This window comes from Rhipicephalus sanguineus, chromosome 4, assembly GCF_013339695.2.
Source record: "Rhipicephalus sanguineus isolate Rsan-2018 chromosome 4, BIME_Rsan_1.4, whole genome shotgun sequence".
Classification (NCBI taxonomy): Eukaryota; Metazoa; Arthropoda; class Arachnida; order Ixodida; family Ixodidae; genus Rhipicephalus; species Rhipicephalus sanguineus.
Window position 1 is genome coordinate 62,125,516 of NC_051179.1, and position 25,957 is coordinate 62,151,472.

At 47.1% G+C, this 25,957-nt stretch overlaps 1 protein-coding gene across 4 annotated transcripts in view; it reads left to right on the plus strand.

Annotated features, from left to right (window-relative positions):
• Positions 1-25,699, plus strand: part of LOC119390082 (uncharacterized) — a 45,686-nt gene extending 19,987 nt beyond the window's left edge. For 2 of the 4 annotated variants that reach the window (XM_037657618.2, XM_037657619.2), the window contains exons 8-10: positions 23,271-23,458; positions 23,607-23,721; positions 25,491-25,699. In XM_037657618.2, the coding sequence (XP_037513546.1) occupies positions 23,271-23,458; positions 23,607-23,721; positions 25,491-25,610 (423 nt within the window). In that variant the 3' untranslated portion in view covers positions 25,611-25,699. Of the gene's footprint in view, positions 1-715; positions 838-1,574; positions 3,507-23,270; positions 23,459-23,606; positions 23,722-25,490 lie in introns of those variants that run through there. The other 2 variants (XM_049414652.1, XM_037657620.2) reach the window with 2 other exon arrangements.
• Positions 25,700-25,957: the final 258 nt, after the last annotated feature.

Here is a 25,957-nt window from a genome sequence, read left to right on the forward strand (position 1 = left end):
TGTTTGAGGCCCGTGTACTTAGATTTAGGTACATGTTAAATAACCAAAGGTGGTCGAAATTTCCGGAGCCCTTTACAACAGCGTCTTTCATAATCATATGGTGGTTTTGGGACGTTAAACCCCAGATCTTCTTCTTCTTCTTCTTCTTCTTCTTCTTCTTCTTCTTATTATTATTATTATTATTATTATTATTATTATTGCACATTACAAAGAAGCTAAAAGAAGACATGGTGTTGGCTGGCTTCTCGGGACATTTTGGAAACTCTCCAAAATGCAGGTTACCGCATTGATGCACTAGGAAACTGACCGCTGCTTGAATGTGTACGCCGGTGCGAGCGCTAAGGACACGTTACGCAAAATGTGGCTGCGTTTTGGCATTTGAGCACACTTCAGTTCTGTTCACCAATGAGATTGTGGTAGCCTTCTTTATTAAGGAGAGTTGGCGATGCATGTATGAATTGTGCGTCCATGTCACTACGGGATTATGAATTTTTTTCATAGTCTTTTATCGTTGTCGCGTTATTTTCATTTTTACCATTCCCAATGTTTAGGACCCCTTGATAGTACGACAAAAGTATATGGACATGGTAAGCTTCAAGGACAACCTTGAATCGTCTAGAAATATAATATGAACCCAGAAATCTTTGTTCCGGCTGACGCTATCATTCATTTTTGTTTACAAATATCCCGTACAGATGTTTTGTATCTTGTGCAGGGAGTGCATACGCAGAAACACAATTGACATGTCTGGGAATGCCGCGCTCTGCCCTGTCATTTTGGAGGACGGCACCCCGTGCAACTCTCGCGTACAAGATTCAGCGTTGTACCCGTGAGTATGTACTGAATGAAGCGCTGAAATAATTAAATAGCAGCACACTATGATGATGTGAGCAAATACGTATACTATCGCGACTTTAGGCACGAAGGTGCACGATGAGCCAGAGGCTGGAACGGCTTGATCTTTCAATAGTCATCTCGATTCTGTCATACACATGCATCGATACGGTTCAAATCAAGCATAATATGTATGCTTGGCTGTACCAATCAAATAGCTTGCACGCATATTGCATATTTTTTCTGCGAGGTGCTAATAATCAGCGTTGTAAAGCAGCGTGTGTGCTGTGTGTGCTTTCACCAGACACTCATGCTTGCGTTTAGTTATGTACAATTCGCAATTTAGTGAATCTTCACTTAAAATATGCGGCGTAGACAGCTTTGTATATGGCTTGTCGCCCACCCCGCAGACGATATCGCTTCTTGCTGTAGTCCACTAATACACAGTTTCTACAGTGTTGTACTGTTATGCTGTGTTCTACTCTCAAATCGTTTCTACCTTCTGTACCTTGTCTCTGTGCGCGCTGTTTCGCACGTTAAGATGAACTGTCACTAACTCGCCTGACCTTCAACCTTGCAGAGCGTTCTACGGGGTAGCAAACATAGCAGAGAGGAAAGAACATTACTGTACAATGGGCCTTTTACCTGTCTAGCTAAATTCTAAATCATTGTATGGCGTTAACGTCAGTATTTGTAGAACTGGGCGGCAAATAATAATGCGCCCAAAATTCTCTTTGCAGCCAGCCGCAAGGGACGACTGAGCTGGAGCTCCCGCGTCTACGGGATCTGCTGCTTGCGCCGTTTTTTGTACCCAGAGGACTTGCTCAGAAGCAATAAGCTGTGCTGTCCGTCCACGTGTCTGACTCGAATTGTTTTCCCTTTTCCCGGGTTGTGCCACTTCAATCAGTCCCCTGGTTACTCAATTGGTATACGACGTTTCGCAATAATCTCACCGCGGACGTGAAACAGCATTCAGCGTTGTCGGCCGATAAGGCGTGCACCAGCCTCCTCTATAGTGAAGGGTCGCAAAGCGGACAAATTCTCGGGCTCTCCTTCTCTTCACTCTAGTCACTACCTCTACCTCCCTCTACCATTATGAATTTACGCATATCGAATCAATCAAAACGTGATAGTGCGATTACGTGCTTGCCCACCACATGTCCCTCTGCGCCAGAGAGTTATATGTTTTCACACTGCTGAATGCTGTAGCCTATCGCAGTATTGCCGTAGTAGTCATCGTTTCTCTTACTTAAACGCCAGAGAATTGCTAGGCAGCATGTACAACTAAGGGCATTCTGTTCTGTGTACGGGGGTTGTGGTGGAGTGATTGAGGTAGACAGTTCCTTGGGTACTCCATGTCTGTATGTAGTGAGAGTAAATGAACAGGAAATAAAAGCGCTAAGGTATATGAACAACTAAGACAATAACTACGTTAATACAAAATACTAAACAAAAGGCAACTTGGCCATAGTCTTGTATTTATGATGGCATCAAGTGCTGCATAAGCTTTCTGCCTGAAAAAGGTGCATGAAAGACGTCGTTGAATACGTAGTTGGGTATATTGTCTAAAAAAATGACTGCAGAGTCGTGAAAAAGCCATGAATTAGGAGAATATCGGCGCCAGATTGATTGCACAACACTACTGAAATACAGTGGTGTAGAAACTCTAGACGCCCATAACTGATCGATATAGACAGGAGAATTTGCCTGAATTGAGTATGTCGGTTCTCGTTAAAACAGTCCCTCACAACATTGGTGCAACGCAGAGATGTGAAGCAACTTGCTTAAGACGCACTAGTGGGCAAGTTTGTATATGATAGCTCGTGGTAACGCACATCAAGAACAAGGACGAAGCGTACACATAAAGAGACAGACATAGACGTAAGCATTGGCAAACAAACGCATGTACTCTCTTCAACGCATGCGTTAAATCGCTCGTCGATAAATCTAAGGACAATGGAAGTCTTCGTGGGGTATACAGATTGCAAAAATCGAGTCTGATATAGTAGAATTGATCACACAGGATCAAAAAAGGAACGTATTATTTTTTACAAGCCACATTTAGTACCCTAAAAACTTTCCTTATGCGGCAGTGCAACCGAAGGGTAACTTATTCAATCTTTCTTCCACTTAGCGCTTGCGTCTATGTTCATATTTATGTGGCCGTTTGATCCTTGTTTTTGATGCGTGCTGCCATGAGCTATGTGACGCAAGCAAGAGCGTAAAGAACAAAAAAAAATCTATAGAAACACAAGAGGAAAGCGGTTACCACTGGAAAGATAGCAGAAATAAATATCGACACAGCTCAACACGATTACGATTGAGACGTGTGCGCGGCATTCAACGTAACAATATTGATAACGCCTTGAGTGCATGTTCGAACCACGAACACGACGCGGGCGTCATTTGAATAGACTGGACTTCATCTTCACTACATTCACTTGAACATAGTTGGGAAGTGAGAATTGCACAATTAATGTTTTCTACTATAATTTGGGGCGTTGGAATGTATGCGAGCTTGACGTTGCCCCTACATGTGATATGGAGCGTGTTGTTTCTTTTTTTATGAACAGTCACATGTATCAATCAGGTGCTTGTCGCGAGCTTTACATCGTAAATTATCACGCACGAGTGATAACCTTTCTGTTTATGAAATAAAGAGTGAAATACGACTGCTGTCCTGTGTTCGCTTTCGTAATATTTTTTCAGTGTGGACTATAAAAGGCATTTCGGCCTTAAACATTAAAGGGGCTCTGCAACAATTTTTCTAACACGGTGAGGAAATGCTGCAGATTGGCAGTCGAGGCTCCTGTGAGCATGTGAGCCAAACATGCAATATACCCAAATCAATTGCGTCACATGCCGAAATGATACGCGGCCATTGGCTGATTTGAACATCGTGAGCCACATAGTTACTGCGGTCGCCGCTGTGTGCCGCAGCGCGGATTAGTGAGCCGCGCGCAACGTTTGTACGTTGGCAGCGCGCGCGTTCAAAGAAAACAAGAGAAGGAATTGCTCCCCTTTACGCCCCCAACTCCCCTGCGTAGCCTTCAACGCGCTCGCTGGGATGAAAGGACGGAGAAAGCTCCCGCAGCGTGCGACAAATCTCTGTAACTCAGCTCGTACTTTGCGGATTATAAAATTTTTCCGGCAATCGATTCTTGAGGCAATAAACTCGGATGGTGAGGTCATTGCATGATTACTTGCAAAAGTGTTTCAGGGCCCCTTTAAAAAGAAAGAAGAGAGTCCACTGACTCTTTTGTGATTCGTTACTAGCCACGTATATATCTCTCACTGAAGAGACACGTGAACTCTCTTTGAACATAATTGTGCTATCGTCGGAGATTAGGAGGACCCAAACCAGTCCTTTAAGAGAGTCATATAGGTGGCAATTCAGTACTCGCCGAGAGAAGCGGAGAGGAGGAGCGGCGGCATAGGTGGCAGGGCGGAGTTGCGCTAGAGTGGAGCCAATGCGCAGTCGCGCCAAGTGCATTTGGTGTGACGTAACTAACGACGTCAGCTCTGCCTAGTAAAAGGCGCGCTCTCACCATGGCGGACCTCTTCCTAGCCGTGGTCGTTCTCGACGTAGAGCTTTCGGCGGCAAAGGTTCAACTTGGGCTATTTGTTACGACATTCTAATGTAGTTGCGCTGCGCGAAAGGCACGAAGGACAAACGACAATGCGAACTTGACAAATATTGCGCACTACTTGTCCAGTTCTCTTTGTCGTTTTTCCTTTGTGCCTTTCGCTGAGCACAACTACATTAGATCTCGGCGTATGGCTTTGGTCGCTGAGGCTTCCCCTCGGCTCCGCTGTCCATGTGTTTGCGATAGTAAAGCCACGCCTAGAATTATTTTTGTTTTTCTTAAGGTGTAGTTCACAAGGACAGCCGTTAGTCGCTGGTGTATTACTTATCGCAAAGGATGATTAAGGAAAGGGTATCGAACACTTCCGTTGCTACAGGAAGTGTTGCCTGTAGCAACACTTCGACGGTTATGCGGTCTTATCCAGGAAGCAATGAAATGTGGCAACGTGGAATGATTCCCTCGATAAAAGATCAGAACGCCATATCAAAAGCGGCTGATCGCTGAAAGTCCACGATCGAAACAGCATCAATTATTGGAAAACGGCACACACAAGTACGCATGCCCAAGTCGCACCTTCGAGGGTCGCATTTCTGTATGCTCGCCGGTGAGGCGTTTTAAGCGTACGACGCCGCCACTGAAATGTATGTCATGCCATGGCTGCTACATAAAAACAGAATGGTTGTGGCCCGTTGCGTGGCGCGGAAACGGCGTCTCGGGCATAGTTCTCCTCGCGCCCTCTCTGGCGCCACTGCTCGGATACATCTGTTCACGGAGAAGCGCTTCCACAGTCGTGTTATTACGCGTGACACTCGCTCTATTGAGGCCTTAAATCACGCGTTTTATAGTTGCACATTGCAGGTTGAATATTGAAGTCTTTATTAGAAGTGCCGGTTACCCCACATATGTGAACAATTTGCCCTGGGAGTGCCAATATTTTGTAGAGTGGGCCTCAATATTGTCATTGAAGGTTGCCCGCTTGACTCACCGGAAATAAAAAGAAGTGCTCATTATTACGATTTATCCCGAGTAGATCTACGTTTTTTTTTATTCGAGACAAAGCAGCGAGTGATGCAGGCACTGAGGAGGGTGGCCGAAGAGCCCGGGTGCCTTTTCCCTTAAAATTTAACTTTTCCTCTTGCCTCTGTTCTCGGCAATCTCACAAGTGCACCAGGTTGAGCAGGTTGGTAAAGATGCATGAATTGAAATCAGTAGCACGTAAAGAAACGGCGACAAAATAAAATATGCGTAGAAACGAAAAAGTAACATTTTCGCCTCAAGGGCGAAGCAATTAATGCGATAGCAAGAAAATGGAATGTCACAGGAAGAACGGCAAGCAGCTAGGAACTTACTGCGCGCTGCTGAAGCACAAAGGACGCAGGAAAAGCAAACACACAAGGCGAATGCGAACTAACAACTGTCACAGCTCTACACTTGCAGCGCGCTGCAAAAACACAAAACAGGACGCAGGAAAGCAACGCACCGGAAACTGATCATGTTAACCGGCCACGTGCACCCTCGTCCCCCAGAGAAAAAAGTTCTGGCTTTTTAAAGGGCCGGTAAACAACCCCGAAGTCCAAAAATTGCAATGAAGAGAAATATGCGCACTTTTGCTATGTGAACACGCTTCCGCAAGAACATTGCGAGTACGTGAGATCGCAGGCCGCGAGATCGAGCAGAGTCGCCGCCTGGTGGCTACTGGATGAAGCGCGCCTAGTGTGGATTGCTCCCTGCGTCGTCTGCTAGCCTCGTCGTGTTTGCATGTGCGCGTACGTCATGCACGTTCTCAAAGGGCGGCTTGTTCTGTTGTGTTAGGGCGAGTTTACCTGCTCGTACGTATACCTAACAAGGTGTACAGAAGCAAATGGGCTTGCTAGGCTGCATGCGTATTGTAATAAGATCAGTGAGTGCCACTTTCGAGAGGGCTGTGTATAGGTGTCGTATCCTTCTTTCGCCAGAATCCTTTCAGTGTTGACGCCGCTTTTTAGTTCATGCGCATCCTAAAGTGCGCTAGGCATGGTCCCAAACATGACGAGCATTAAATAGCGTGTGCAGGCAGCGTTTTGGCGACTCGTTCGTAAACAAACGCGAGGCCATGCACTTTCGCGTTGTTGTTGGGTGTATAACTGCGACAATGTAGTTCATCGGTTATGCGATGAGCTTTAGTTGTGCTTAAGATGGCCTTTTATTGTACGGTCGTGGTTCCGCTACAGCGAAATATTCCTATGAAGTGAAGTCTGACACTTCGGTACTCAAACTGTCCCTTAAAAAAAACAGACAATGGAATGACACGGCAGTGATAAAACGGAGTGGCCGCACACAATTTTAACTTGGGGCGAAATTTACGCAGAACCACCCGTGTTCTTAGATTTAGGTACGCTTTGAAGAACCCAGATGTTCAACATTAATCCCGACGGCATGCCTTACATTTCAGTCGTATAATTTCACGCAAAAGCTCATCCTTCTTCTTTTACATTATCTTGAGCTTTTGTGTGGAGTTGTTATACATTGATGGAAGGCAGCGGACATTATTTGTTTGAACAAAAAAGGACACTTATTCTATAAGATAACCGGACCTTTGTTGCATCGCTGTCGTGCATGTAATCAATCGATGAAAGCTCTGCGCTAAACTCCTACCTTTTTATTCTGTTACTGGAGGAAGAACAAGTGCGTACGCGTTGCACGTCTCCGTGGCGCTAAAGCGCTGTCGATCACGTAGCTTTCCTGACTACTCTTATCAACTGTCCTGCATTTCATGGAGAACTGAACAATAATAAAAAAATGTGTATTCGCGCGAGCAGTGCTCATTGCACAGGAATATGGGCTGATATACAAATGAACAAGAAGTAAACACTTAACTTAGTAGTTCAGTCGTGCTACAGCAGCGCGTAGTACACAGAACACAAACCCAACACGTACAGAGAAAACAACCAAAAACGTCATAAAGTGTGTAAGCGCAGACTGTCGGCCAGGGCGAGCATCCCTTTCATCGGCAGATTGCGCTTCTCTCACTGGTAATATTAACGTTGGATGATCTTCGTGCATCGATTCAACAATTAAGAGCGTATATATTACCAGTAAGCTGCAATACACACATTTTATTCGCCGAGAATCGGCTCAAACCGCTCACAACGAAGCGCCGCTGTGTGCATTTCTATACGCAACTCCGACGGCCTCTCCACACTAACGCGGCGACGGCGCTGCCACCTATAGGTCGATCTCGCGGCCAATAATAATGAAGTTACAAGGGTTAGAACATCCGTTTCAGCTGTTTTCAAATTTTCGCGCGGCCTCGCCACCCTTCTCCGCCACAGGGAGGGGAAGGCGTAGCCCGTCGTCGTGACTCCGCCCACTTCGGCAACATGCCACGACGTCAGCAATTGACATCATCTGCGAGCTGGGTCAGTCGGTCGCAATGCACTTCCGCGTGCTGCGGCTCGGTTTATTGCGGTTTATTGTTTAAATTGTCGCACGTACTCGATGACTTCACGGGCAGTTTTCGGCTCTTCGATATTTTTAAACCTTTGTTACAGTTCACGATGCAGCCGGAATGCGTGCCTGCTTTCCAAGCCCACGAAGGGGCGCGAGAGAAAAGCGTGGATAACCCCGCTTGCCGCGCGTGCAATGGGAAAACCAAGCAAGTGCGATCCGGCCGAGCTAAAGTCCTTGATTTTTCCCTGTTCTTTCTTAAGTACCGACAACCATTGAAGCGCCACCGACGAATCTCATTGGCTAACGCTCGTTTTCGGTAGCCATGTTCTTCCTAACGCTTTTCCAACACCTGGGGAAACGCGTCCCTCGCACACTAATGACGGGGGGTTGGCGGGAGGATAAAGGCGCCTCGCGTTAGCATATTGTCCACTGAAAGATGCGTGGCTAATTTACTTAGATGCACGTGGCTTTGTAAATTTTCCAAGTTAGGAAGAAAATGGCGGCAGACGCCAGCTGCGCGTGAGATAGGGTCGGGAGAGGAGGCAGTTGTCGGTACAGAGGTAAAAAAGAATAGTCCGAGCTAAAGTCCCTAGATTTTCCCTGTTCTTTCTAAAAGGAAAAATCTAGGGACTTTAGTCCGAGCTACCGGAGATTCCCTCTCTTTGCAGCCGACAAGAGAACAACGCTTCCTCCACGTGTTGCTCATGTCGAAGGCAAAGTGCGTGCAGGTGCTATGCAGTGCGAGGAATATACGCGCGACAACCCGACAACTGCGTGGCCAAAACCGCGTCACCGCAGTGCCAAGAAACAAGGCGCAGTATCATGGAGGTGGGTGGGAACAGGAACTGACGTTTAACTTTTGTGCCCTGGTTTACACCAATCGACGAGCACGGTGGTACGTCAAGTTGCCCATGGGCAAGTTTGTGTCACTGCGCGTACGAGGGGGTTTGGTAAGGCGAGGGAAAGAGGCGCGGGAATTGTATTTCGAAATGGAGGGTCTGCGCGGCGCGCAGCGTTGTAATATTCGGAAAATGTGATCGCCACGGTCTACTGTACGAATGGGCGAGCGAGCTTGTTTGGGGGGTGTCGGAGCCTGTTAAATGCAAAGCATTTCTTAGCGAACTTCTGCGACTTTGAGCGTAAATATCTATCTATCTATCTATCTATCTATCTATCTATCTATCTATCTATCTATCTATCTATCTATCTATCTATCTATCTATCTATCTATCTATCTATCTATCTATCTATCTATCTATCTATCTATCTATCTATCTATCTATCTGTCTGTCTATCTGTCTGTCTGTCTGTCTGTCTGTCTGTCTGTCTGTCTGTCTGTCTGTCTGTCTGTCTGTCTGTCTGTCCGCCTACGACTTAGTGCTCTCCTAGCCGTTTCGTTAATCGGATGCACACCAAAATTGATGTGGCATAATATTACCCTATTACGAACAAAAATGACAGGTAATAACATGAAAACCATGATATGCATGTCATGAACAGCATGATTTACATTCCTCGGCCTTGGGGCTCTTGCGGCCGTTCCATTAACTTCATATATACCAAAATTGGTATCGCGTGGCAAGGGTTCATGAAAACATAATGACAGGTCCTAACATAAGAATCGTGACACGTATTTCATGTGCAGCATGATTTACATGACATGGTCTCGGGGCGCTCGTGGTCGTTTAAATGAATTGATATATACGAAAACTGGTATGACGAGACATTTCTGTATGACGAACATAACGGACACGTGGTAACATGAAAATTATGACATGCATGTCATGTATGACATGGTTTACATGCCACGCTCATGGCGCACTCGCGGCTGTTTCGCTTACTTGATAGATGATATACATCAAAATTGGTATTGCGCGACACGACTGTATGACGAACGTAAATGATAGGGGGTAACATGAATATCAAGACATGCAAGTCATGTCCGACATGATTTACATGCCACGCTCATGGTGCGCTCGCGGCCGTTTCGCTAGATTGATATACATCAAAATATGTATTGCGCGATGTGATTGTATGAAGAACGTGAATAACAGTTGGTAACATGAAAACCGTGACATGTATGTCATGATTTACGTGCCACGCTCATTATGCATTCGCGGCCGCTTCGGTAGCTTGATATACACCAAAATTAGTATTGCGCGACGCAACTGCATGACGAACGTAAATGAGAGGTGGTAACATGAAAGTCGTAACATGCATGGCATGTACGACGTGATTTATATGCCATGCTCATGGCGCACTCGTGGCCGTTTCGTTAGATTGATATATACCAAAATTGGTATTGCGCGATGGGACTGTATGACGAACATAAATGACAGGTCTTAACATGCGAATCATGTTATGCATGTCATGTACAGCAAGAGTTACATGGCACTGCTATGGTGCGCTTCCGGCCGTTTTGTTAACTGGATATATACCAAAATTGGTATGGCATGACACGAGCGCGTGATGAACATAAATGACAGGCCATGCATTGTATATACCAGAATATACGTTTCATTGGCATGGTGTATACCAGATCGTGCATGCATGCGTACATGGCAAGCATGCGATATATGGTGAACTAGATGCCATGGCATTAATGATTTCATTTGGCTCAAAGACAAACAAGGCGATGTATGGAGCTCCTTGCTGGCTGCTTCGCATTACATCGAGTCCCACAGTGCGTGGGATCTGCCGGATCTTTTTTTTGCTTTATTTGCACATGTTTAAATTTTATTTTGCCTATACCACAAAAGTGTTGCGCGACTGAGTCAATCAAGTATTTACTTCTTGCTTTAGCGGCTACAAAAATAGAGAACCTGTACTTCTGCGTAATTAAATGAAGTAGAACTTTGTGCATTCTGCTTTTCTATTTGCATGAATACGCGTACTTATAGGCGTGCGCAGGGTTCCCCTTCAGGCGGAGGGGAGGGGAGTAAAGGTTCATCGCGGGCCCCCCCCCCCCCTTTATTAGGTCTTTGTATGAGGCTGACTTCGCGCCCTCCCATCTTCTTAGGTGACAAGGGGGAGGGGGGGTGCTGCCCTGCCTCTGCGCACGCCTGTGCGCGTACTTCTATAGAAATGCGTGGATTCAGGAATTTTTTACCGCCGATCGGCCTCTGCAGACGCTAGTTCATGCTTTGCGGTATCACAAGGATTTCCAAATCGCCATTTCACGAGATGGTGTCGCAAAAATTCTGCATTCACACGTCAACATTTAGTACATTTTTTTTTCTTTAGGACGACGCCAAATGCATTATGTGATGTACCTGAACGACAAAATGGTAACCACATTGAAATGATTTTGGCGAATGGAAGGTACGATGGTTAGACCTAGCACCATACCGACACGTGCATGTACTCAATTATTAGAGTGCATACAAACCTCGTAAGGCGAAATGCTTATGTATATCGTGTAGGCATACGTACAAGCATTTGATAGTGTGCTAGTCCAACGGAATAAGCTGTAATCTGAGGACGTGCAGGACGTACGCACACATGCGAACACGGTGTGGCTGGCAGACGACGCAAGGAGCCATCCACATCACGGGGTTTCGTCCGCTCGCCGCTAGGTGCCGACTCTGCTCGATCTCGCGGTCAATAGCCGAACATTATCTGGACAAGCTCTCCGTCGCGGCGGGCGGAGAGTGTTAACACCTTATTTTTTTTACACCGTGCACATGATGTATCAAACGGAGTACAAAAAAAAAAGGTTGTGATCTTTTTTCTTGCTTCCAGTTTTAGTGTCTTTAACGACGATAAGGTCACCGAAGTGATTATGAAAACAAGGATAATGTAAGGGTAAGCTTGATTTGTGGATGCGGGCCAATTGTGACTTAACATGTCGAACGCAGTGGTAAAAAAAAGCCACGCTACATTGAAATGATATTATCCGTGGAGCGCTAAAAACTAGCACTTGTTCCGTGCATGAATACAGCCCATGAGCGAAGCTCCTTAGAAATGGGACGCAAACGATTATGCGCCTGATCTCGCTGCTGGCTTTCATGAAGGCGGTAGGATGGAGAGCAGGTGGGGAGAGCGTCTGCTGCGCTCGGTGGCGGGAAAGACTGACCAGGGCCGTGGACTGACCGAGTGAGTGTGCGGCGCGCGCCGCGCAGTGTGAGGGAGACAGGTGGGAGAGGAGCGCGAGCGGTGATGCGGCGGCGACCTAATTCTGGAGTGGAAGCTTTCGCAACGCCTTGCCAGCAAAAGTGAAGCCAGCTTTTGCCCACCAAAGAGCTCGGAAACATGTTCTTTTCTGGTGGTGCCCACTCAGAGATCAAATGGCTTTGATCTGTTAGTGTAAATACTACGTTAATTATGAAATAAAAGATCGTTGTTGCCGACAAAAGTAATCCGTCCAGAGGAGTATTGGCGATTGATCTACAATAAAATTTGCCATGACTTTGAGGCTTATTTGCGAAAACTAGTAACGCAACGACACACTTGGAGCAATATCTGACCCCTAAAAGTTGCCATATTAAACTCGGCTAGCGTGCGAGGAAAACGCTGGCTTTCGGTCGCCAAACGCCGATGGTTCATCGTGCCCCTACTAAGATGGCGGGCGCCGCCGCCATCTTGTGGTGGGTACGGCTTCACTCTTGCGCAATAGTCGCCACTCCAGCAATTTTTTGTTTAACCTCCTTGGGCGACCTTCGATGGCGGCGACGGAACGCCGCGCGCAGCGTTTCATTGTCTTATTGCGCCGGCGCCGGGTGGGGAGACCGTCTGCTACTACCTTCGAGAAAGCGCCCGTAATGCACTAGAATGATGGTTGTCCTTTCACAATCCACGATAAAGGTGTTGAAAATGAAGACGACCATTATAACCAGTAGCGCACAGAGCTTATTTCTTTTAACCTCGAATTTCTGGTGCGCAAGAACGAAACCGCTCAAGGCCTAAACATTTCCTCTTATGTCACCGCCACGGCAACCTAAAGAGATGCCTAAAGGGACACTAAAGGCAAATAACAATTTATGTCAGAGTGAAAGCTCAATGTATGACTACGACTAAAGCGGCAATATCATCAACAGCAGTGCCCTACTTACCGAGAAATTAAGCTATATGTATCACATGACGTGCTCCACGAGTGGGACATTTTTGAAATGATACCGATGACGTGAGGGCGTCCGACTACAATAATCAATAGTAATCAAACCAGCTGCAATAAAAAAAGAACCTTCCGTGCATCAAGAGACGTAACAAAATGCTGCTTGTTTGTTTCTGTTTGATCCATGGAAAAAAGAACTTCTTTCAACCACGCGCGGCGTTCCCATAGGGAACGCCGCGCGTGGTTGAAAGGCTCCGTTTTCGCCGAACTGCGCTTCGCCCGGCAGCCAGCTTCGCTCATGCGGTCGCGTGACAGAAAGTCGCTGTGACAGAAAGTCGCTGTGACAGAAAGTTCGACAAAATGCCGCATGCATGTGATGTTGCCGGATGCCCGATTGGTGCACGCCGCCAATTCTTGCCGCCGCGCAGTAAAGCCGGGGAACGTTGGGCACGGCAACAGTGACGTCAGAAAGACCGCTTTCAGGCGGGTGATTTGAAGTGCGCTAACGCGATGCGGACCACTAAAACGTGACTTAGTGATAAAACGGACCACTAAAATAAGCACTTCCTTGGCCCAAAAGTAGCACTACGAGGTTTCTGGACCGCTATTTCAACAATCAACGTCGACTTAATATTTGCCTTTAGTGTTCTTTTAGGAGTAGGGAGCTTCCAAGCGCGCGGAGGAGTGCAGGCCTAAGGAGCTTCGCTCCTAAAAAGCAGGACAACAACATGTGGGCGCAGAGAAAGACATACCGACAAGCTCGAATTGAAGCGCTTTCAACATAGAGTTAAAGGGACCGACAACTGATTTTTCTTGACCCAGTTTTTCACGGCGCTACAGAAAGCTCACCCTTCGTAGCGTTTGTATCTGCAGTGGTTTATCCGAAAAGCACGTAGTTATTTTATAAGCTTTATAAGCAGTATTTTTCGATCTGAAAGGCTCCAAACACGCATGGAGGCTTGCTCCAGCAACGCTGAGAATTGATAGCGATGTCGCTAGCCCTTGTGAAAGCTGTCGTTGTTCTCCTTTCGCAGGAGTTACTGTAACTATGCTTAACCACCTTTATTTTGAGCTTTCCCACCATTTTTGAAAATAGCAAACTGTTACAATGAGATGTGTGGCTTTATACACCTTCCCGGTATTTGTACAGCGTTGTGTGCGCCTGCGCCCAAGGTTGCCTGCGCCTGTTTCATGGATGGCTTGACCCGGCGTCGTTACTCTCTCGATACACGAGCCAAGCCAAGTAATCGAAAACGTAACTGTGCATATGCACGGCCGCACCGAATAGCAGCGAGCGTCATTTCTGAGACGAAGTGTAGGTAGCAAAACTATGTCGCTCCAAAATCTTAGCGACCTGGAAACTGCGTGCACGGTCGCATGAGCACGCTGAAAAGTTGCTCAAGACGCGCTGACGAGCATGGGATCATTGCGTCACACGAAGGCAGCGCCACTTTAATGCATACTACTAACTCTGGCCTATACGTACATTATTATGGAGTAATACCTTTTAATATAAAGAAATGAACAATATTTCAATACTAACAAAAAAATCGTCGACCGCGTACAGCAATCAACGGTCACGTGGCCGTCTTCACCGGATCATTCATGTTCTTGCCGCCAGAGGCGCCACAGGTCATTTTTCGCGACTTTCAATTAAGTAATAAAAATATAAATCCATCTCTCATCGAAAAAAAAAAAAACAGGGTTGGTTTGAGTCAGTAAAACGGACAATCTTTACGTCAGTGGAGTCAACTCATTTCATATCCTGGGCAGTGAGGAAAAGCTGGGCCGCGAGACCGCTAACCACAAGAACGCTGACGTCTTGGAACGTTGTCATTATTCTCATCACATATCAATCCTAAAGAAGCATTTACACAATTAAAAACACGCGGATATTATTTTGTGTTTATTTCTAATACTTTTACAAAAGAATACGACGGCTATTTATGCAATTTACTGTGCGCGGAAAGGAGCGTTTGCAGGCTGGTTTGCTTAGGTTTGCTAGATGGCGCCACCATATCAACACCAACACTCGAGAGTGCGCTCGCAGCCATAGAGTTAATATACTGACTCTAGAGGAAAAGCTACCCATAGGGCCCATGTATTGAAACCTATAACCGCATGGGTTCCAGCATGATGGAACAAAACGAACGTCTGAGACGCTTGCTATATTTGGCGGTAGTAATCAGTTTTAATCTACCAACCTAAGCCAGCTACGCGCTGTTCAGGGAACATCAGCTGTGTTTTGATGCGTGAAGGCGTGTGTTAGCGTAGCGTTGTCTGTGCAGCTGGCCCAATTGATAGCAGTTAGCATTTCCACCTGTTTATGCATGGTTTTTACTAGGCACGCCTTACCATTAATGCATATAACGAACAAAGTTTCTCCGTTCGCTGGCAAAAGGGTCACTCGGCAGATTCGCAGCTCGAAGCAAAGTGCGTAGGCCGTGGTCACGTGGTGCTTCGACTTGCAATGACGAGACACCTGTATCCACGTTCTTTTTCAGCTCATTGCTGCCGTACTTCAGCGCAGAGTGCCATAAGCAGAACAATGTCGATTACAGCATGCAGCGGCGAATGTGAGTGAGACGTCACCAGAAAGCTTCAGTCAAAGTGAAAGATACACGGCACACGAAATTTTGTCGCCGTTAAAAAGACTAAACAAAACTTCGGTTGCGCCTAGTTGGTACATAACTTCCAGTGCTTCTCTTATCTCTTCTTTGCCGTCCGTCCTGGTTTGCACTGAAGTTTTCAGCTTGAAAGAAAAAAGGGCTGTCACATGAAGTCGAGTGGTACGTGGCAACGGAAAACGCACACAACAGGACACTATGGCAACTACGAGATACACGACGTAAACGAAGTTTCAAGGGCTTTAACACGACGCGGAAACCGGCGCAATCGGCTGCGAGCATAGAGTTAATATACTGACTCTAGAGGAAAAGCTGAACCGCGAGACCGCTAACCACAAGAAGGCTGACATCTTGGAACGTTGTCATTCTTGCCATCACTTATCAATCCTAAAGAAGCATTTGCACAATGAAAAACGCATGGATATTTTGTGTTTATTTTAAATACTTTTACGAAAGAATACGACGGCTATTTCTGAAATTTACTGTGCGCGGAAAGGAGCGTTTGCAGGCTGGTTTACTAGATGGCGCCGCCATATCAACATCAACGCTTGAGAGTGCGCTTGTGGCCGAAGCGCTTGCGCTTGCGGCCACAAGCGCACTCTCAAGCGTTGATGTTGATATGGCGGCGCCATCTAGTAAACCAGCCTGCAAACGCTCCTTTCCGCGCACAGTAAATTTCAGAAATAGCCGTCGTATTCTTTCGTAAAAGTATTTAAAATAAACACAAAATATCCATGCGTTTTTCATTGTGCAAATGCTTCTTTAGGATTGATAAGTGATGGCAAGAATGACAACGTTCCAAGATGTCAGCCTTCTTGTGGTTAGCGGTCTCGCGGTTCAGCTTTTCCTCTAGAGTCAGTATATTAACTCTATGCTCGCAGCCGATTGCGCCGGTTTCCGCGTCGTGTTAAAGCCCTTGAAACTTCGTTTACGTCGTGTATCTCGTAGTTGCCATAGTGTCCTGTTGTGTGCGTTTTCCGTTGCCACGTACCACTCGACTTCATGTGACAGCCCTTTTTTCTTTCAAGCTGAAAACTTCAGTGCAAACCAGGACGGACGGCAAAGGAGAGATAGACAAGCACTGAAAGTTATGTACCAACTAGGCGCAAGCGAAGTTTTTTTTAGTCTTTTTAACGGCGATAACATTTCTTGTGCCGTGCATCTTCAGTTTTGATTGAAGCTTTCGGGCGACGTCTCACTCACATTTGCCGCTGCATGCTGCAATCGACATTTTTTCTGCTTTATGGCACTCTGCGCTGAAGTCCTGCAGCAATGAGCTGAACAAGAACGTGGATACAGGTGTCTCGTCATTGCAAGTCGCAGCACCGCGCGACCACGGCCTACGCACTTTGCTTCGAGCTGCGAATCTGTCGAGTGACCCTGGTGCCAGCGAACGGAGAAACTTTATTCGTCATGCATTATTGGTAGGACGTGCCTAGCAAAAACCAGGCACACAGAGGTGGGAATGTTAACTGTAATCAATCGGGCCAGCTGCACAGACAACGCTACACTAACACACGGCTTCACGCATCAAAACGCACCTGATGTTTCCTGAACAGCACGTAGCTGGCATAGGTTGGTAGATTAAAACTGATTACTACCGTCAAATATAGCGAGCGTCTCAGGGTCTGGCAACGTTCGTTTTGTTCCATCATGGCGGAACCCATGCGGTTATACGTTTCGATGCATGGGTAGCATGGGCCCATGGAGGAAGGAATACTAAGGAGAGGCCGTTACGTCACATTTTCTGAAGCCGGATGTGGGGTAGGGAAGAGAGCTCCTCCTCGCAAGGTTGGCGCCGCGGTGGACGAGGAGCCAGGCGAGCATCGAGCTCGGTCGCGCCAGGCCGCCGCCAACTGGCAGGCGAGCCTGAAAAGTGAAACTTATGTGCCGCTCAAGAACAAACGTGCTGCGATGCTCGCTTGTAGCATGCCTGGGTGCCACTCGCAGCCTCATTATGTCCCATATTGTACTTCTCCAATAAATTTCCATCTTCGAACTTCGTGTTTGATCAGCTGAATGCAAGTAATCAACGGTGCAACTTGGCAGGATAATCACCGCGGAGAGCTCGGTTTTTTCTGCAGAAACGGTAAGTTCGGGGTACGCAACAGTGACATTTGAATTGATCTTGTTACGCAGGAAGGTGCGCCTCCGCTCTATCCTTTGACCGTGTGTGTCAACACGTTCGCACGAATGCCGTGAATGGCAATCGAGCGAAGCTGTAGCAGCACAGGTCGGTCGACTGCTACCACGTCGAAGAAAACTTGGCCACAGATAAATTTCCCGAGCACAAACGTAAACAGGATGCGAACAATTCAAACAGCTTCGCAAATCGCCTTCAAACACTATTGGGTCAGGCACGTCTTTAATTTTCGACGCTGGAAGCTTCGGTGAGCACACCGGGCCACTGCTTTCCAATCGTTTATTGTGACTCTTGTAGACGGGAACGGGACACCGCCGAATCTCGCATTAAGAGCCGTCGGAGCTGTCGTTCTCGTCTAGGAATTCTAACCTTCTAGCGCTGAGGGTCGCAATATAGCAGTGCCGAACAGCGAAGCTGCGGCGCCAACCATTTTCGGAGAAGCTGCTTCGAAAACAACCGCTTTCGACGGCTAGCAAAATCAATTAAACACGCAAGCGTTAAGACCAACGCTCACTGCAGGCCTCCAGCACGTTGCATCATCCGCGAAATGCAACGACTGCATAAAAATGCGCATTTGCTGCTCCAGCCGGCTCTGTCAACAACGCGGTCATATGGATGGTGGCGCGGACTACGGCACAGGCGACGCGAGAACATCCGTGCGCGAGACGACGGCGTCGACGGCGTGACCAAGGTATCCCAGAAGCCATTGCAAAAGCACGTGACTTCCGCCACACTTTTTGCAATGCAAAGGGCGAGCGAAGGCCTCTCCTCAGTTATTTCCTTCCTCCATGCATGGGCCATATGGCGAGCTTTTCCTCCAGTCAGTATATTAACTCTATCGATTTCAATATTACTTATGCGTGAGTTGGGCGTCGGGTACTTGATTACACTAAATCAGTAAAATTTGTTGCGGGGCTAGTTGGTGCATAGTTAAAGCATAGTTAAAGCCCACTAAATCAATACATTTTTTCTGGTGGTAAAACTTCTGCGTAACGCTATGGGAGAGCTTCATACAGCGTCCGCGTGCGTGCCTGTACTTTTAGATGCGTAGTATCTTATGGCGGAGTTCAGTCCGGTGGTGGTGGTGTGCGGCGTGACCACCCTTACAGCGCATGCGCATACCCTCTCCCCTCCCCTCTCCCCTTCCCCCGCTCCACTTTCCCTCTCCCATCCCCTTTCCACTCTTCCTCTGAAACGTGGGCTAGACATGCCGAAATTCTCTCCTGCGCAACGCCTCGATGAGCACCAGCGCATGCGCGTCCCCTCCCCCTCTCTCTCCTCTCCTACGCTGCCCCCCTCTCGCACGCCTGTCGACCGCGTTCCCCGCTCGCCCTGTGAGGATTAACCACTGACCTCCATTAAAAAGGCTGGACGGCGCATCCTCGCTCCGCGAGGCGGGCGCTTGTGAAGCCACCGGAAGGTGCCCTGTTTGTCCCGGAAGCCGGCGTCTTCTGTGCGTCTCAGTCGCGCAATTCAAATATTCTCGGGTGGCAGCTGTTGTTATGATCGTTTTTATTTTTTATTTTTTCAAACTCTGCGATTACGCCTCACTTTAGACGCCGACGAACGCTACACAAAAGATGACAGACGCCGTGCCGACGCCGTCCGAATACGGCGGAGTGCTGCAACGTACAAAATGCGTAAAAAGTAATGCAACTTTGAGGTACTTGCGCGTGAAATGTTTTCCCTGACGACGTTTCTGGTCGATTCGTGCAGTTTATTGCGCTACAAGCAGGTATTTCTTTAAAAAAAGAAGAGAAAAGCTCTTTTCCGGGACAAAAACGGCCGCTTCCGGTGGCTTCACGCCCGCGTGCTCGATGCGCCATCCAGCTCCTCCTAGTGGAGATCAGTGGGATTAACGGCCAGGCTAGAGGGAAGACAAGACGCGCGTAGCGTTCCTCTTCGCGTTCCACGACGCGAGGTCGGTAGCTTGCCCGAAGAACGCCAACGGAACGCGATCGTGCAAGTGCTCCGGCTTCACATCGCCTCATGGTCCCCTTTAGCGGGAAATGGTGTAATTTTTCCACCTCGACGTGTCTCTGTGTGGTGAGATCGATGTTTTGGTAGCCTCCACAAGAACACTCGGTGTACTGTTATCTTGAGAAGAGAGATGTTGTACATAAGTATACGGAGCGAGTTTAAAATAATTTCGCTTTACACGTTTATCTCAAGTTTGGCCCAAATAATATTTTTATGTACTGACAAAACCAAAAATCTAACCAGAACCTCCACCTAGGCTTTTCACTATAACAAATCCTTGCAGTTTCTGTTGCTGTTGGCTCCATGCACAGTGTGTACAAAGTCTATTGCTTGCTCGCGCATGTGTTGATTTACAGGTGTAATATTCGTGCTCGTATTCGGGACAATTTAACCCTCACTACAAAGCACTGCAAATCGTGAGCCGTCGTTATGGCGCTAACACTTAGCGACGTTATGTTCCTTGCGGAACACGTAAGATTCACTACCGAGTGGGGTTGTCCGTAAATTCCTCAGAAAAAGAAATATAGCGAAATTAACACAACATAAGGAGATATGTAAGCATTCCATTTTATCGATATGATAAGCATAATTTTATTGCAAAAAAGGGGCAATTAACAGTCAATATATTTAATTAAAATAATTGAATTGTGGTAGGTACGGTTCGAAACTACAGAACCGGACAGATTAGCTCACCCTAAGCAGTGTTGTAGGCATTACCGAAAAGAGGTAACTAAGTACGTCATTCATTACGCTAACAAAATAAAAAGGAACGCGTTATCGCCCTACGTTACCACCGAAAAAAGGTAACTCATTACCATTATGGGCCGTCCAGAAAGCCCACGGTGCGGCGATCAGGCTTAGCCTGCCCATCCCAACGTGGGAGGAGCCCACTGGGCACTAGTCCCATCTCTCAGGACAGTTAATAAAGTTTGACTAACCAACCAATTACAGAATTAACCATTACAGAAAAAAAGTAACGCACGTTACTTGTGCCGTTACTCCATGGTCAGAAATTTGAATCAGTGCGTCTTCGCTGCAGGAAAGCTCACATCTATATATTAAGTTAGAAAGCTCACATTTATATTTCCAATAAAACTTTTAGCCCAGACGACTTTACATGCAATACTGATTTAACGAGAATATTTTGCACAAATGTGCCGGACCCCAGCGATATATTATAGTGGCCACTGGCCTATGAAGTTGTCTGTAGGTTGTGATTGCTTGCATACCAGTGATGGCTTTACCATGTCATGGCTTTTAACTCTGCGGCACATGGTAAAGCCATTTTTCTCAGTGTGACATCAAACACAAAATAAAATTTTATCAATACTCCTCCCAAAGAAAACACCACTCATCTCTCAACCAATTTACAGCAATTTTGACGGCGTGCTTCTACTAACAAGACAGATGCACAAATGTTGTACTCATAAAGAAATGCTTAAACGGCTTTGTTCCGGGAGAAGAATATTTGCGTGCATATGCCAATTTTCTCCCTTTAACATGTATAATTTTCTCAAAAATTGCGTATGTTTACGTGAAGGTGTTCGAGGCCAGTTCTCGCTCGCTCAAAAATTGAGTAACTATGGAAACGTATACCCGCAGTTGCCGAGAGAAAGAAGCAAATTTCACTTTGAAACAAAGTTGATAACCAGCGCTAGAGGACTATTCAATAACTACAAAATGTTGTAGAACTTAAACAGCTGCATTTCAAAGCTGTAATTGGACAGCTTGCCTCATATCTTATGAATACGTGCGCACTTACTCTAAATAGGTGCTCGATTGGTGCATTGGATTGTATATACTTTTAACGTACTTCAGAAACCATATATAGCACACTAAACGAATAACACGAGGCAGGATGAAGACAGGCCCTTGTGTTCGCTTAGTGCTCTATGGTTTCTGATGCACGACGAACTATAAACACGCCCGAACGTCCTCTCTTCGGAATGGTATACTCTTAACTCCCGGCAGCAGTTCGCCTGAGCTGCGCGAAAGTGGCGCCTCTGGGATGATGGAGCTTTCAGTAAAAATACTGGGATAATTTGAATAAAAAAATGTAGTTTTTCTGTAGGTCTTGCTGTAGTTCTAAACACCGCGATAAATCCTGCGCTAATGTTGTTCGTGCTTAGGCCCTGGTGTAGTTATAAATTTCACTGTGCATTAATGTCACTCTTGTGTGACATTAAAATCCCGCGCTTATGCTGCTCCGCTACCATGTAACCTGACAAAATGCGTAGGGCAACCCAGCGATCCCCGGGCAATAGCGCGCTTGCCACTGCCTCGGTAATCGCGCGCTTGCCGAGGCGGTGGCGCCCTTTCTTGCGCGGCGCAGGTATCAGCCGGAAGTTTCAGAATTCTTTTTCGCGATTTTAAGTAAATTGTTGAGATTAATTTTCGGTTATTTCTGTAGTTTACACTGTTACAGGCAATCAGTTCACCAAAAGGTTGAGAAGCAGACCAGCCTGGATGGTTGGCGTTTTTCAGAGCGGTGCCCCGAGACAGCACACCAAACGCCATTCTCCTTTTCCACGTTTTGTCTGCCTGGTCATTCGCGCTGCATGCGTGGTTCATTGCAAATTCTCGTGACATTTCCACGTTGGCAGACGAAGCACGCTGGGCGAGTCAGTCAGCGGTTCGTGAATTGCAGAGCTTCATGCGAGCGACATGCCTCACTTGTATTGTGGTCGAGCGTCATCCAGTGCTTGTGAACTAAGTGGGTCTTTGTAGGACCCGCAGTTATCCGGGAGCAGTTCCTGATCTGGTGCGCAGCATGTGAGATCTCGCACAGCAGAGAATTGCAGTCATTGGGGCTGACAGCCGGTATCACTTTGACCATTTGTTCTACACCATGCGAACTCACAGGCAAGGCGTAGTAATTGGCAGCATGTACCGTAAGGTAACTAATAAAACATGTGTAACTAGTAATACTAACTAGTAATGATACTCAGATCACCAGAAAAGAACAATGTGTCGGAGTATTGGACTTGTTCCTTCAAAGTGCCCCTCCATACAGTGCTCGTGTATGAAGTAATACTGCTAATAATTGTTGGGATTTTACGCCCTAAAACCGCGATATGATTATGAGAGTCGCCGTAGTGGAGGGCTCCGGAAATTCCTTTCACTTGGGGTTCTTTACCGTGCATCTAAATCTAGGTACACGGGTCTCTAGCATTTCGCCTCCACCGAAAATGCGGGCGCCGCGGCCGGGATTCGATCCCTCGACCTTCGGGTCTACAGTCGAGCGCCATGACCACTAGACGCAGCGGCGGGTAATGTAGGAAGTAGAGCAATGAAGCTTCGAAGCTGTGTTACTAGGATAAGCTATCACACGAAAACGAGCGATGCACCAACGTTTTCAGTGAAAGCTCTCGTTTTTATAGAGACTCGCAGCAGATCTTGGACACGATATCATACGGGGGCGCCATCCTTTTTATCTTCTCGCGGACATGCATAGGGATGGCACGGTGTGTTCTGCACAGAAAATTTCGCGTTCCGAGGTCAAAACGTTCTTGTATTTCATGCCCATTAAAGTGCACCACGAAAAGGAAAATAAAAATGTCCACAGTGTCATTTAAGCGTACATTTAAGCTGATTTGCATGGCCCCATTTCATTCCAGGCATCAGCAAGCGGCAGTACTACCTCGGTGAACGCCCAGCAAGCCACATCGAGCGATGCTGTAGGGGGCGCTGCCGTTGCCTCGGAGAAGTCACCAGCGTCCTTCACGGTTGAATGTAGCCAGTGTCTAGCAGAGACTCCGTTCGGGGAAATCGTCGACCTCCTTTGGTGCGGGCACCTTTTGTGCAGGTACGCCATGTCGGCACTGCTGTACTGTAGCTTCTCGAAAAATTTCTTGAGAAATTCCAACCAGTCGAGAGATGAAACATAGAGGAGAGCGAGTGCCCATTTCGCGCAGGCTGTTTCCAGGCTTTCGTTTATCTCTTACCATGCGCAGGGAGTGCGTGCAAAGAACTGCTACGAACACGGCTGCCATCTTTGTCCGTTGCCCTGTTGCTCGAGAAGGCGGCTCGCAGTGCGAGTCTTACATCCAAGAATCTGCGCTGAAATCTGTAAGTAAACGACAGGTGGTAGAACATCATCATCATCGGCCTGACTACGCCCACTGCAGGGCAAAGGCCTCTCCCACCTTTCGCCAATCAACCCTGTCACATTCTTGCTGCTGCCACGTTGTCCCCGCAAACTTCTTAATCGCATCTGCCCACCAAACATTCTGCCTCCCCCTCGCGCGCTTGCTGTCTCTTAATTTGGAATACTGTCTGTTACTCTTAGTGACAGCGGTTACCTCGCCTTCGCGCTACATGCCCTGCCCATGTCCATCTCTTCCTGATTTTGGCTAAGATGTGCTCAGTCGGTGCTACAACTGCGCGGCAAATATAGAAAGCAAGAGGGAAGCTTTTAAAGGAGTTTGTGCCATACCAACGTCTGTGTACTGAGACGTCTCCGACCGAGTGTGAAGCTCAGGAAATGCTGATAAGATATATTATCTTAACATTCAGGTCAATTTTCGCATGGTGCACCTACCGACATTCACACGAGCGTGACGTCGAGCTACAGTTCAAGTTCCGGTGACTTCTCGGTGGCAGTATGACTAGTCGTAAGGACGTCCGGTACAAAAAGATACAAAATGGCCGCCCGCGCGTTCCTTACTCGTTCGCTTGCTCTTGCCGGGAGGTCACCGTAGTTCAGCGGACCCGTGAAGCGAACGAGCGAAGTCGAACTTGCGCTATATCACAGTCGTCGTTTCCGATTCGCAATCCCTTTTGCATGGCGTTATCGCTATCAAAGCGAATCGTCTTCTGAAGTGCTTGAGACGTGGTTGACTGCGAGATGGTTCGCAGGGTCGGCAATCTTGGCATTTTGCACTCTGCCCAAGTCGTTCTTGTCGTCACAGTTGCTAGACAAAATTTTGTCCATCGTTGATTGCGCGCTTGCTTGCCACACATGGGGCGCTTGAAAGACGACGCAGCGGCGGTGGAAACACCACACTGCAGCATCTTGCGCGTGCAAGTGGCCATAAGCGTATGAGTATCGTGACGTGACATGAGTCGTGGCGTAACGATATATTAGGAACCGAAACTAACTTTAAAAAAGAACACGTATTATATTTTTCAGAGCGCACTCAAGCTGACTATCACATTGTCTAGGCTCTTGAGGCAGCGCCTTTCATTTGACGCAAAAACAACAAAGAACAGAATGAACTTCGTGTCAGAGCCCCTTTATATATTACTGCGGATGACGCATAGTGTTTTTTTTTTTTCTTAGAGTTACTGCCTTAGAAGAACGAAGCGCTGGGCGTGTTGATCGTCGCAGTTGCTATACGTCGCAGTTGATCGCCGCAACTGCTATATTCGCGTGCTTATTGGGCCAGCCGTGTTTGAGATGATGAGTTCACAGCTCTATATAGCATGGTCGGCAGTCCCTATGTGATCGAATTCAGTTTAGCGTGGAAGCTGGGACGCCTTTTTTTAAATCCATTACAAAACAAATACAGCTCGAGAGAACGGGGACAAGAAAGACAGACACACGCACTGCGCTGACTTACAACAGTTTATTGTTGATGACAGGAAGCAGCAGATACATACTGCACCGACATGTGCAACACGCGAACGATCAGCGAAAAAAAGAAACAACAGGACGCACAACAACAATGGTGATAATGGCCACATGTTACTAATGCACAAGACCTGCTTGCGATACTAACGTATAAATTTAATCACAGGATAATGAGAACGCAACAAAAGCTCAGCAACACACGTTTTCCCTACCATTTCTCATGTCACTTCATTGTTGAACGAGACATTGCAAATAACATCTGCAGGTGCTGTCCGTCCAGGAGTGGGCACAACGCAAGGAATTGGTTCAAAAGCAGTCTAGCCAGCCCATCCTTCCCGGCGATTATCTTGAAAGCCCAGCGTACGACAGTGACGAGTATGAGTAGCGACTTCTGCGTGTCCAGTGCTGCAACCATCGAGAAAGCTAACATGTGTGCCAAGCCCGGCAGCTGCGTCAAACTTGCCGTACCTACCATGGGGGAAGGGGTGGGGGGGACTGCATGGGAACCTTTGTCCATAATTTATTCTGCAGGCTAAGATAAAGACCTCGCTGATTCCTCACTTTAACCACGAGGTAAGTCCTAATGGCTCTTAATATTCAACACAGGCGAGCATTCGCTCTGATGATACACTGACGGAGAGGTGGAATGTGACAAATAGTGCGCACTTCAGCACCATTTTTTTTCGTGATCATTATTCTGGCAATAAAGTAAGCATAAGTACTGTTACATGT